At 41.5% G+C, this 13,836-nt stretch overlaps 1 protein-coding gene across 1 annotated transcript; it reads left to right on the top strand.

Moving 5' to 3' along the window:
- Window positions 1–2,335: 2,335 nt before the first annotated feature.
- Window positions 2,336–4,489, top strand: LOC111918395 (uncharacterized). The gene has a single exon (XM_023914069.2). It carries the CDS (start codon window positions 2,336–2,338, stop codon window positions 4,487–4,489), a length of 2,154 nt encoding a protein of 717 aa, XP_023769837.2.
- Window positions 4,490–13,836: the final 9,347 nt, after the last annotated feature.

Genomic DNA, 13,836 nt, shown 5'->3' on the forward strand with positions numbered 1-13,836 from the left:
GTGGAGCCGACTGGCGACATCATTGGTGCCTGTGTGAGCGGTAGTGTTGACGGATCACTTCTGTCAAGGGACTACATTGGTCTCACCGGCCTGTTGGTGTCGCCTTATTGCTGTATCGGTCCTTTATCCATCATTTCCGGTGTTTGGTGTAGCGAAGGGGGTTATGTCGTACTAGGTGTACATTCGGATGGTGCCAACTATTGTGATATGTCTCTGGCTCGATTCGTGCTCCGAGAGGGATTCTCCGAAGATCAAGTCAATTCAAGGTTCTAACGAGAGAGTGAGAAAGTATGAGACAAAGGGTTAAAGTTGAATGTTGATCCCTTCTCTTGGAGGGGAAGGGACCTTTTCATACCTAGAATCGGGGGAACAGAACCCCGACCATATCTTCTAATTTTCCAGGTCTGACAGGGACAGACAACTTCCAATTGGTAGATTGTGCTCCGTGAGTGGCTGTTTGTTATTGGTCCAGACTTGCCAAGGGATCAACGTCTTGAGCGTTACACCTGTCGCTATGGAGGACTACTGGTACTATTTTGTCATGAAGCTGGCCTTGGCACTTGGCGCCAAGAAACGAACAAGGTTGTGAAGGACGAGGGCGAGGACGCGACGTTATGCGTACACCGATGTTTTCCCAAGCCGTCTATCGAATTGACAGTTCCGTTATACTTAACGTATTCTTGATGAGATATGTCAACACATAGCGAGGCGTTGCGGCGTTGGAAATCCCGACAGAAGAAGTATTCAGCGTGGAAGTTCTGCCAACGAATTTCTGAAGTTTTGCTAGAAGTTCCTGTAAGTTAAGCTGCATGTTAGGTGCTACTTGTGCACCTTTTTGCACACCTTTCAGTCCCATTTTATGCATATAATTAGCACAATTGTTCTTCCTTTTCGTTGCATTTTACCATATTCATTTTAGTCTCTAGAACAACCTTACTTGCACACTTTTATATCTTTTTCAGGTAACCCGGAGGTTGGAACGCGCTTTGGGAAGTGTCGGGAAGCATTGGTGGAGATTTCGGGACGATCGGGCGAAGAACGAAAAAGTTGGAAAAATCAAGTTTGGATTTGGAGTCAGAGAGGTACACGGGGCGTGTTGAATTTACACTGAAAAGTGGGCACGGGGCGTGTTTGACCAAAATGGGAGCTTTTGACCATACTGAACACGACCCGTGTCAGTTTAGTGCAAATAAACACGAGGCGTGTTGCTGAACACGACCCGTGTCAGTTTAGCCTATTTTAACACGGGCCGTGTTCGAGCCAAAAAAACCAACTCTTGGCAGTTTTTCCTATCTTTCATATTACGGGTTGAGGGTTATTTAGACATAAGAAGAACATACCAGAGCACCATTGGAGAAGGGAATTCGAAGCTTTTTGCAAGGGTTTGTCCGTTAACCATTTGGAAACATTAATTCTTGTTTTTGTAAGTTGTAATTACACTTAATTTCATCTTTTAGACTTGTGATCTTGTTCTAGCCATGTGTGGCTAGAACCCTAATTTCTCCAATTTCATGTTTTGACTTCTTGGTAGTGACTTCATTCATATGACATGATATTTGTTCTTAATTTCTATTTAATGAATTTGATTTTGCTTCAATCGAATGTTTGATTCTAATTATGATTCTTATTGGCCATTTGAATTAGGGTTAGGTCATTCAAGTTATCTCTTTTACAAAATCCGTAATTGTTTTGTGAAATTGAACAAGCAACAAGCATTAAATTAATCTCTATCGAATGAATTTGGTGTAAATCTTATTCATACACTTTTACACTCCTGAGCTTATGAGGGGTATTGAGTGTTGTTGGGAACATTCACATAAAGCTTCATGCAATCTTATAATCTAATCCTAAGAGCTTGTTTAGATTAGGTTAATAAGGTTAGGGTTAATCAAAGAGCTTGTTTTGGTTAATTAATATGGTGAATGGGAAGTGTTAGAGCTTATTAGCACTTTCAAGTACCAACTTATATAGAATTGAATGAATACTGTATCATCTTGGAGTCACATTGCTAAATTGTCATACATGGGGTTGGAGTCCTCACAAATTCTGAATTTAATTCACGCACTTAATTGATTGCTTATGTTTTTAATTATTTGTTTAATCATTACATTCTAAACCCCCCTCTCTTTTTACTATTGGTGACTGTAGTACCTTGTGCAAATAGGTATAGACCAATTGTCCTGTGTCTCTGTGGATCGACCCTGCTTGCCTTGTACTACCTTTTAGTGCAATATAGTGGGATTATTTTGGAGTATACCGTACCCCTTTATTTGTTGGGTTTGACATGCCTAACAAATTGGCGCCGTTGCCGGGGACACGGTGTTACTAATTGTTTATGCCTAGATCTTTTCGTACAGGTACGCGATTGCCAATTGATTCGGAGATAGAGAAGACTGCAAAGAAGTTAAGGAAGCAAGCCAAGCTTCGTAAGAGGCAACCAGTTTCCGGTACTTCTTCATCAACCAATCCCCCGGTCATCAACATTTGGGAGGACCTACCCCTCTCAAGTGTATCCGCATCAGAAACAGAAAGCCCATCACTCTCACCACAAACAACCTCACCCATAAAAACCACTCCACCCTCTTCACCTATTAATAATATCCTAAATAGTTCACCTTCAAAAACCACAACCAATTCTCAAGCCATGGCACATAACCCCGGAGGGAATCAAGGTCCTCCAAACCCACCACCCGAACAAACTCTTCGTCAATGGTCAAGACAAGAGGTGACTCAACAACCTCTTTGCATCACATACCCAGCCGCCACCAACTTGGAACTAAAATCCGGGCTTATCCATTTACTCCCAACTTTTAGAGGATTGGAGAACGAAGATCCTCACAAGTTCCTCACCGAGTTCCATGTAGTATGTGTGGGTATGAAACCACACAATGTCACGGAGGACCAAATCAAGCTTAGGGCATTCCCCTTTGCGGTGCAAGACGCGGCCAAAGATTGGCTTTATGACCTTCCACCGGGGACGGTAACTACTTGGGTAGATCTTGCGAGATTGTTTTTGGACAAATATTTTCCCGAAATGAAAGCTTCAGCCCTACGACGGGAAATTATCGGAATCAAGCAACACAAAAGAGAAGCTTTCCACACATATTGGGAAAGATTCAAGAAACTTTGTGCTCGTTGTCCAAAGCACAGGATCACTGAGTACCAGCTCCTTCAATATTTCATTGAAGGAATGACTCCAATGGAAAGAAGGCTTCTTAACGCCTCTAGTGGTGGATCTTTGCCCGATAAAACCCCAACTGAGATCCGAAATCTAATCAAGAACATGGCTGAAGATTCCAAACATTCAAGCCATGATGAAGAATGGTACACGGATGCACCCCGAGGTGTAAAAGAAGTACAAACTCCTCAGATTGAAGCTCAATTGTCCGAGCTCACGAAAGTAGTCATGATGTTGGCCAAAGACAAAGGTGTGCAGTCCACACCCCGCCCGTGCGGTATTTGCACCCAAGTGGGGCATCCAACTGATATGTGCCCACAACTCCAAGAGGAAGATTATGAAGAAGCGAAAGTCATGGGAGGCTATTCGGGGGCAAATCAAAGAGGTTATGAGCAACCAAGAGGTGATCATCGATGGAACAATAATCAAGGGTGGGGAGGCAATCAACAAGGGAACTATCAGCACAATCAATCGCATCAATATCAACCAAGACCACCATTTCCTCAAAATCAACCACGAACACCATTCCAACCTCAAAATTTCCAACCAAGGCATCCACAACAACCCCCTCCCCAAGCGAGTTCTTCAAATATGTCCCTAGAAGACATAGTAAAAAGCCTTGCCACAAGTACTCAAAGCTTTCAACAAGAAACCAAGGCGAGCATAAAAAGCTTGGAGCAACAAGTATCACAACTTGCTCAGTCCGTGAGTAAGATGGAGTCGCAAGGCAAGCTACCCTCTCAAACGGAGAAGAACCCAAAACACAATGCGTGTGCAATTACATTAAGAAGTGGGAAAAGCTATGAAAATCCAAAGATGCCGGAAGAAGAAGAAGAAGAGAAGGAGATTGAGGTGGAAGAAGCTATCAAAGAAGAGGAAAAGAAGAGTAATCCAAAGTCCAAGAAGCTAATAGAATCTGAAGTGAAAGTCACACCAGCTCCATTTCCTTCAAGGCTGGCAAGCACCAAAAGAGAAAGGGAAGATGACGAAATCATGGCCATGTTTCGAAAGGTTGAAATCAATATCCCTCTTCTAGATGCCATTACACAGATTCCTAGATATGCTAAGTTCCTTAAGGAACTTTGCACATCTAAGAAAAAGCTTAAAGGAAATCAAACCGTGAAGGTTGGTGAAAATGTCTCAGCCGTGTTACAAAAGCGGCTACCACAAAAATGCAAGGATCCGGGTGTTTTCACGGTTCCTTGCAAAATGGGTAACCTTTTTGTACCACGTGCCATGCTTGACCTTGGAGCATCAATTAATGTCTTACCTTATTCAAGTTATAAGACAATGGGAATTGGACCTTTATAAAAAACCGGAGTTATCAATCAACTTGCTGATCGGTCTTTGGTACATCCGAAAGGTGTACTGGAGGACGTGTTAGTGCAAGTTAATGAGCTCGTTTTTCCCGCTGATTTTTATGTTTTAGACATGGGTGATGAAAACACCCCACAATCGAGCTCCATCCTTTTGGGGAGACCCTTTATGAGTACCGCAAAAACAAAAATAGATGTAGCCAATGGTACTTTGTCAATGGAATTCGATGGTGAGGTAATTAACTTTAATATCTTTGAAGCTATGCGTTATCCTAGCGATATTCATTCTTTAAACTTCATAGATGTTATTGATTCATGTACTGATGATTGCTTTGAGATGTCAAGCCAAGATGTGCTAACCACCATCTTGAGCAAACACTTTGATGAGACAGGGATTAAAGAGTTGGCTGACAAGTACACATTGGAAGACGAATTGATCGAAGTAATTTATTCCTTGGAGAAAGCACAACCCATGAGAGTTGAACCACCCCGCATGAAGCTAAAAAGTTCTAATTCGAAACTTCTCCCATCCATAGTACAGCCGCCGACTCTTGAGTTGAAGGCTTTTCGCGACCATCTCAAGTATGTCTATCTTGGAGAGGAAGAGACACTACCGGTGATAATTTCGACTAAGCTGGCACGAGAAGAAGAAAAAGAGTTAGTTGGAATTTTGAAGAAATACAAGGAGGCTATTGGTTGGACTATTGCGGATATAAAAGGGTTGAGCCCATCATTATGCATGCACAAAATACTGATGGAAGAGGACTTCAAGCCAACCCGTGAAGCACAGAGGAGGTTGAATCCACCTATGATGGAGGTGGTCAAAAAGGAGATCATGAAGCTCTTGGATGCAGGTGTAATCTATCCTATTTCTGATAGTAAGTGGGTGAGTCCTGTGCAAGTAGTCCCGAAAAAAGCTGGAGTTACCGTTGTCAAAAACTCCGAAGGGGAATTGGTACCCACCCGTGTGCAAAACGGGTGGAGAGTTTGTATCGATTATAGAAAGTTGAATGCTTCCACCCGCAAAGACCACTTCCCTTTGCCATTCATTGATCAGATGTTAGAACGATTGGCCGGGAAATCCCATTACTGCTGCCTTGATGGTTTCTCTGGTTTTCATCAAATTCCGGTTGCCCCGGAAGACCAAGAGAAAACCACATTCACATGTCCCTTCGGCACCTTTGCGTATAGACGCATGCCCTTTGGTTTGTGCAATGCACCCGCAACCTTCCAAAGATGTATGGTGAGCATATTTTCAGAATATGTCGAAAATATCATAGAGGTTTTCATGGACGATTTTACTGTTTATGGAAACTCTTTTAATGAATGTTTGCAAAATCTCACCAAAATCTTACAAAGGTGCATTGATACGAACTTAGTCCTTAATTATGAAAAATGCCATTTTATGGTCGACAAGGGCTTGATACTTGGACATGTGGTGTCCCAGAAAGGTTTAGAAGTTGACAAGGCCAAAACAGATATTATTAAGAGCTTACCATACCCGACAAATGTTCGGGAAGTACGTTCTTTTCTTGGCCATGCAGGTTTTTATCAGCGGTTTATAAAGGATTTTTCCAAGATTACGGTACCGATGTGTCAACTTCTACAAAAGGAGGCTGATTTTGAGTTTGGTGATGAATGCAAAAAGGCATTTGACCTTTTGAAAGATTTGTTGACATCCGCCCCCATTATTCAACCGCCAAATTGGGATCTTCCATTCGAAATCATGTGCGATGCTAGCAATACCGCGGTTGGGGCAGTTTTGGGACAAAAGGTTGACCGAGCACATCATGTCATCTACTATGCATCAAAGACCCTTGATAGGGCACAAGGCAACTACACCACAACAGAGAAAGAGTTGCTTGCTATTGTCTTTGCTTTGGAGAAGTTTCGACAATACCTCCTTGGAACTAAAGTGATCATATATTCGGACCATGCAGCCATAAAGCACTTGCTTACAAAGAAAGACTCAAAGCCGAGGTTAATACGGTGGATGCTGCTTTTGCAAGAGTTCGATATTGAGATCAAAGACAAGAGTGGAAAGGAAAATCTGGTTGCAGATCATCTAAGTCGCATCGTATCACCCGAAGATGGTACACCCATCTGTGACACATTTCCGGATGAGAATCTATTTGCAGCCAAAGAGGCACCATGGTATGTAGATATCGTCAACTACTTGGTCACAAGTCAATTTCCCCCAGATTCATCCCGTTGGCAAAGAGACAAAATCAAAAAAGAAGCCAAACGATACATATGGGATGAACCTTACCTTTGGAAGTACTGTGCGGACCAAGTAATTCGCAGGTGTGTTGAGCAAAAAGAGGTACAATCTATCCTTAATTTTTGTCATTCCTATGCTTGTGGTGGTCACTTTGGACCCCAAAGGACAGCTAGGAAAGTTTTAGATAGCGGATTCTTTTGGCCTTCTATTTTCCATGATTCCTATGTACTTTGTGCACATTGTGAAAAATGCCAAAAATCCGGGTCCTTAAGCTCTAGAAATCAAATGCCCCTTACCCCTATTATAGTATGTGAAAATTTTGATGTATGGGGCATTGACTTTATGGGACCATTTCCACCCTCTTTTGGTTGCTCTTATATTTTGTTAGCAGTGGACTATGTGTCCAAATGGGTGGAGGCTAAGGCCACCCGTACTAATGATTCAAAAGTTGTGGTTGATTTCCTTAAGGTACAGATTTTCTCACGGTTTGGCACACCAAAGGCGCTCATAAGTGACCGCGGGACCCATTTTTGCAATCGGATGCTAGAAGCTGTTTTGAAGAGATATGGAGTGACACACAAAGTCTCAACGGCTTACCATCCCCAAACCAATGGACAAGCAGAAGTCTCAAACAGACAAATCAAAAGTATCTTGGAGAAAACAGTCAACCCAAACCGCAAAGACTGGAGCTTGAGGCTAGATGATGCCTTATGGGCATACCATACTGCTTTTAAAACTCCCATTGGTATGTCCCCATATCGGCTTGTGTTTGGTAAAGCATGTCATCTCCCAGTTGAGCTTGAGCATAAAGCTTTTTGGGCGGTAAAGAAATTCAACCTGACTGAAGATGAGGTGGGAAATAAAAGGAAACTGGATATCCAAGAGCTAGAAGAGATTCAGAATGATGCATACGAAAGTAGCATGATCTATAAGGAGAAAACAAAAGCATATCATGACAGAGCAATCTCCCGAAAGACCTTTATACAAGGACAAAAGGTGTTGCTTTATCACTCGAGATTCAAGCTAATTTCAGGAAAGTTAAGATCAAGATAGGTCGGTCCTTTCATAGTCACAAGGGTGTTTGACCATGGTGCAGTGGAAGTCACGAGCAAGCAAACGGGTAAAACATTCAAAGTCAATGGTCACAGGTTGAAGCCGTTTTATGAGGGATTTGAGGTGAAGAATGAAGAGGTAGAAGAGTTGGAGAACCCCACATACCAAGAATGAATCACGCCTGGGGGACAAAGTCGAGCCAACGACCTAAAACAAGGGCAGCTAACCGAGAGGCAACCCGGGGGTATTTTCGTCATTTTTCGCTAAAACATTTCATTCTTTGCATTCTTATTTTTTTTAGTGTTCCAAATGTGTTTTGTCATTGTTTTCAAACCAAAAGAACGGAACTTGGGGTGGAAAAGTACTTCATTTCCGAGAGAGGGAAATTTTCAAATTCAAAAAGTGGGGATTAGCATCCAGGGACCAACACGGGTCGTGTCCCATTTTAGCCTTAATGGAACACGGGTCGTGTTAATGAAAAAAAGTCCCAAAATCTTCCAGAGAGCAACACGGGTCGTGTCCCATTTTAGCCTTAATGGAACATGGGTCGTGTTAATGAAAAAAAGTCCCAAATTCTTCCAGAGAGCAACACGGGTCGTGTCCCATTTTAGCCTTAATGGAACACGGGTCGTGTTAATGAAAAAAAGTCCCAAATTCTTCCAGAGAGCAACACGGGTCGTGTTGATTTTGGCCTTGACCCAACACAGGACGTGTTCGACTATATCTCATTCTAAACCCCCAACACGGGGCGTGTCAATTTTGCCTGCTGAGACACGGGTCGTGTCCGCGCAGCAGTTACCCCTCTTTTTAAAGAAAAAAATCGGGATTTGATCTCATTTATCCCCACTTTCACTTCCTAACAACCCCTCTCTCCCAACAAAAACCTTAGGTCCGATTTTCATTAAATACCTTTCAATTTCTTCAAGATTTTGACTTTCCTCTACAAAAAGGTTTGATTTTCATCATCTACACTTCATCTTCTCCATCTTAAACACCATTTTCTTGCATTTTAATGGTGGATTTGGGGGTTTTGACAAACCCTAGATCCGAAAATTCTCACTTAATTTTGGTGTTTTAGTGTCTCAATCTTGAAAGGGGCAAGCTTGGGGAGGTTAAAGAAGATCTTTTCCATCAAGAACAACACGATCCAACACACGATTCGGTAAATTCTTTCCAACTCCTAACCTTTGAATTTTGTGTTCTTGAGTCAAATACTTGAAAGTGTGGTCTATTTGGACTTGATTCTTAGTTGGAAATCTTTGAAAACCAAATTTCCCGCGAAATTTTGGTGGCCAAGTTCAAAGTTGACTGGACCCGTCAACAGTTGACTTTTTGACATTTTGACCCGTTGACTTTTAATCTGTCCCAAACTTGACTATGGAAGCTACATCTTCTAAAAGACCAAGACAAACCAAATCATCCGCCCGCCGTCGGAAGCCTAGATCTCCATCACCTCCATCCAGATCTCCATCACCTCCATCTAGGTCCCCAACACCCCCAGCCGACCCGTCTCATTTTGGTGTCGTATGTGTTGGCCCAGTTCAACAGGGCAAACTTGAGTCATTCCTTAAACGAGGTCATGCCATCCAAAAATTCGCGCATGTTCCAACTTTGAAAGAGTTGCATGTTTACAATCAAGTCAAAACCCTGTTTCGCAACATAGGGTGGCACGGCTTGTTAAGGGTCCATGAATTGAGCTATAAAGTCCCAACAACTGAGTTTCTATCCTCAGTTTATTTAGATCATGGGATCCTCTACTTCCGTCTAATGAATCAAGACTATGAGATCTCCTTGGATCATATCAATGCCATTGTGGGGGCCCCAACGGAAAACACATTTGGCCCCACTGATCCAATCCAAGGATACTATGACATGACTTGGTGGACCCAGCTCACCCAATTACATCCATATGTCTCTAGCGCTGCTAAAGCCTCATCACTTATCCATCTTGTGATTAAGGTAGCTCACAGAATCATTGTTTCGCTCGTCGCCCTTAGAGAGGAGCGAAGCACCATTAGCGCGCTGGAACTTAAAATCCTTTATGCAATGACCCATCCCGAGAATATCCTCATTCCTCATTATGGTCGGTTTCTGTGCCACAAGCTCATCCGCCTTAGCGCATCCCGATCAGGAAAGATTGTTTGCGGGGGTATTGTCAGCATGCTCGCCAAGAGCGTCCACATCCGAGCCCCATACCCCGGTCCCCACCAGCCACTGCCGGGTGAGCCTTATCTCACCACCACTATCCTTGAGTCCATGCGACCCTTCCGCTCGGCAGGCGATGGTACACACCACTGGACCGTGGGTCAAAATCATGATCCCAAGCTCCTCATCACACCAGAAAATAAAGGCATTCTTGATTTCCGAAATCCCATTCATATGACTGATTGACAAATCATTCCATACATCTTCCCCCACTCTTATTCCACCGAGGTCGATGAGCAAAGTGAAGAAAACGAGGAAGATGGTGATGATGATGAAGAAGAGGAGGAGCCTCACCATGCTTCTCCCACAGGTGGTGGCAGCTCATCCCATTTTGCTGCACCCCCACCTTATCATCAACAATATATGGACGAATTCCAATCAATCCATACCCGCCTCGATACCTATCAGCAGGATATTACCAGCCTGACCTAGAATTTTCCACCTTCACCACCCAGTACGCTCGGGATCAAGAGTGTCAACGCAAACATGAGGAGGACTTCTGGGCTTGGACCCGAAACCCCAACTACTATCCTCCTCCTCCACCTCCGTTTTAGGTTGTTCCACCCTCTCCAAGCATCGGGGACGATGCTTATCTTTAAGCTTGGGGAGGGGTAGACTTGTATTTTAGGTTCATTCATTCTCATGCATGCATTTTCTTATTTTCAAAGTTTTCCTTAAAACTCTTATTTTTCCTTATTTTCAAATTTTTTTTTCTTTAAAAAGGTTCACTCATTCTCATGAATGCATTTTCTTATTTTCAAATTTCATTCAAAAAAAAAGTGTACGAGATGATGACACTCTTTACATACAATTGCTCCATGAAATGAAAAATACCGAAGCAACCGGATTATTACCGGAAGCATAGAATCAACTGTCATAACTAGGGGACCCAAATATCATAATTCGAGACCCTACCCTCAGATAATAAAAAAAATTTATATTGAAACGTTTTTTGGGCGGTAATAACAGCTTTAGGATGATTTGCTTTTGAATGTTTAAAAAGAATCTTTATCGGCAACTCTGAACCCACAGAACACGGACCTATTTGTTGACACGCGTTACCCCCGCGGTAACAGAGAGCTTATGTATCAGACCCACACAGTCAAGAATGAAGGAAGGGTACAATTGTCATATCCAGTACCCTAATCAGAATTTCAAATGCCAAAACGAAGAAATTTAAAGAAATTCCAAAGAAATTCCAAAGATGAAGATTGAAGAATCCAAATTCAAAACGAAGTACAAATCAAAGCTCAATCAAATCAAAAGCCAACTCAAGTCAAATATGGCGAATGAAGAACTGTGTGATATGATACTTGTGGCTCTCAAAAAAGTGAAAGCATAGGAGCTGAGCCCCTTCGGGTGGGCTCACTGTTTCAGTGAAAGCTGATTCGCCGTGACGGGTTCTTAAGGAGGCGTCGATTCTGATTCTTGGCCATCTAGTCTTAAGGACATGAAATCCGAACTATGTTATTTTCGCCCATAAAGCTTAGTAAGGTATAAAGATTAAATAAAACTTTGGTTGGATTATTGGGTTACACCGTTTCGGGTCTTCCTCACATTGAGAGTCTGTGATATGTGGAAGGAAACAGGATGGTTGCCAAGGTATCAATGATCAAAGCCCTATTGATGTAAAGTCTGATCGTACCTTTATTTAGTTACAAAAGTACATATTTTGTGTTTGTTCTTAATCTTCTTTTCTTTTGCTTCATTTTGTTTCTCAGGTGCATTTTGAACATATTTTCATGGCATTACATTGCATGCATTCATTCTTAACCTTTAGGATCCTTCATCCCCTTTTCGTTCTAAGTTTTTCTTTCTGCCATCTAGAAATCGTCCTGTTGTCCGGTTCTTGTTCTTTCTTGAGGACAAGAAAGGTCTAAGCTTGGGGAGATTTGTTAGGTGCTACTTGTGCACCTTTTTGTGCACCTTTTTGCACACCTTTCAGTCCCATTTTATGCATATAATTAGCACAATTGTTCTTCCTTTTCCTTGCATTTTACCATATTCATTTTAGTCTCTAGAACAACCTTATTTGCACACTTTTATATCTTTTTCAGGTAAACCGGAGGTTGGAACGCGCTTTGGGAAGTGTCGGGAAGTATTGGTGGAGATTTCGGGACGATCGGGCGAAGAACGAAAAAGTTGGAAAAATCAAGTTTGGATTTGGAGTCAGAGAGGTACACGGGGCGTGTTGAATTTACACTGAAAAGTGGGCACGGGGCGTGTTTGACCAAAATGGGAGCTGTTGACCATACTGAACACGACCCGTGTCAGTTTAGTGCAAATAAACACGGGGCGTGTTGCTGAACACGACCCGTGTCAGTTTAGCCTATTTTAACATGGGCCGTGTTCGACCCAAAAAAACCAACTCTTGGCAGTTTTTCCTATCTTTCATATTACGGGTTGAGGGTTATTTGGACATAAGAAGAACATACCAGAGCACCATTGGAGAAGGGAATTCGAAGCTTTTTGCAAGGGTTTGTCCGTTAACCATTTGGAAACATTAATTCTTGTTTTTGTAAGTTGTAATTACACTTAATTTCATCTTTTAGACTTGTGATCTTGTTCTAGCCATGTGTGGCTAGAACCCTAATTTCTCCAATTTCATGTTTTGACTTCTTGGTAGTGACTTCATTCATATGACATGATATTTGTTCTTAATTTCTATTTAATGAATTTGATTTTGCTTCAATCGAATGTTTGATTCTAATTATGATTCTTATTGGCCATTTGAATTAGGGTTAGGTCATTCAAGTTATCTCTTTTACAAAATCCGTAATTGTTTTGTGAAATTGAACAAGCAACAAGCATTAAATTAATCTCTATCGAATGAATTTGGTGTAAATCTTATTCATACACTTTTACACTCCTGAGCTTATGAGGGGTATTGAGTGTTGTTGGGAACATTCACATAAAGCTTCATGCAATCTTATAATCTAATCCTAAGAGCTTGTTTAGATTAGGTTAATAAGGTTAGGGTTAATCAAAGAGCTTGTTTTGGTTAATTAATATGGTGAATGGGAAGTGTTAGAGCTTATTAGCACTTTCAAGTACCAACTTATATAGAATTGAATGAATATTGTATCATCTTGGAGTCACATTGCTAAATTGTCATACATGGGGTTGGAGTCCTCACAAATTCTGAATTTAATTCACGCACTTAATTGATTGCTTATGTTTTTAATTATTTGTTTAATCATTACATTCTAAACCCCCCTCTCTTTTTACTATTGGTGACTGTAGTACCTTGTGCAAATAGGTATAGACCAATTGTCCTGTGTCTCTGTGGATCGACCCTGCTTGCCTTGTACTACCTTTTAGTGCAATATAGTGGGATTATTTTGGAGTATATCGTACCCCTTTATTTGTTGGGTTTGACACGCCCAACACTGCACTTACTATGTTTTTAAGTGTAACATATATTTATATTCAGATTTGTTGTTATGAACATATAGATAAAACTTATCAGTAATTACAGTCAAAATGTTGATCGATCTACCTATGGGGGTGATGTCTAGGCTAGATATGTGAGGTGTTTAAAATTGATTTTCCAAATAATATACTCTACATACCAAATGGATCCTACCTCCAAAGTAACCGTACCTGGTCATTCCTTATTTGATAGAACTCGGTATTCTTTGGGATTATTAAAGAATCAAAAATGGTTAAATATAACTTTATAAATACATGCAAATACTAAAGCATAGTAATATTCGTATTTAGGCTGTTTAAAAGGGGAAAAGTTGAAGTGCCTTTATGACATTAAAAGGCATTTTGAGATTCTTCCCTAAGAGGTGACACACTAAAAGTGTTTTTTGAACACTTCGATTTGAGGCAAGCCTTGAGGCGTACGCCTCAAGTGA

Source organism: Lactuca sativa, chromosome 8 (assembly GCF_002870075.4).
Source record: "Lactuca sativa cultivar Salinas chromosome 8, Lsat_Salinas_v11, whole genome shotgun sequence".
Taxonomy (NCBI): domain Eukaryota; kingdom Viridiplantae; phylum Streptophyta; class Magnoliopsida; order Asterales; family Asteraceae; genus Lactuca; species Lactuca sativa.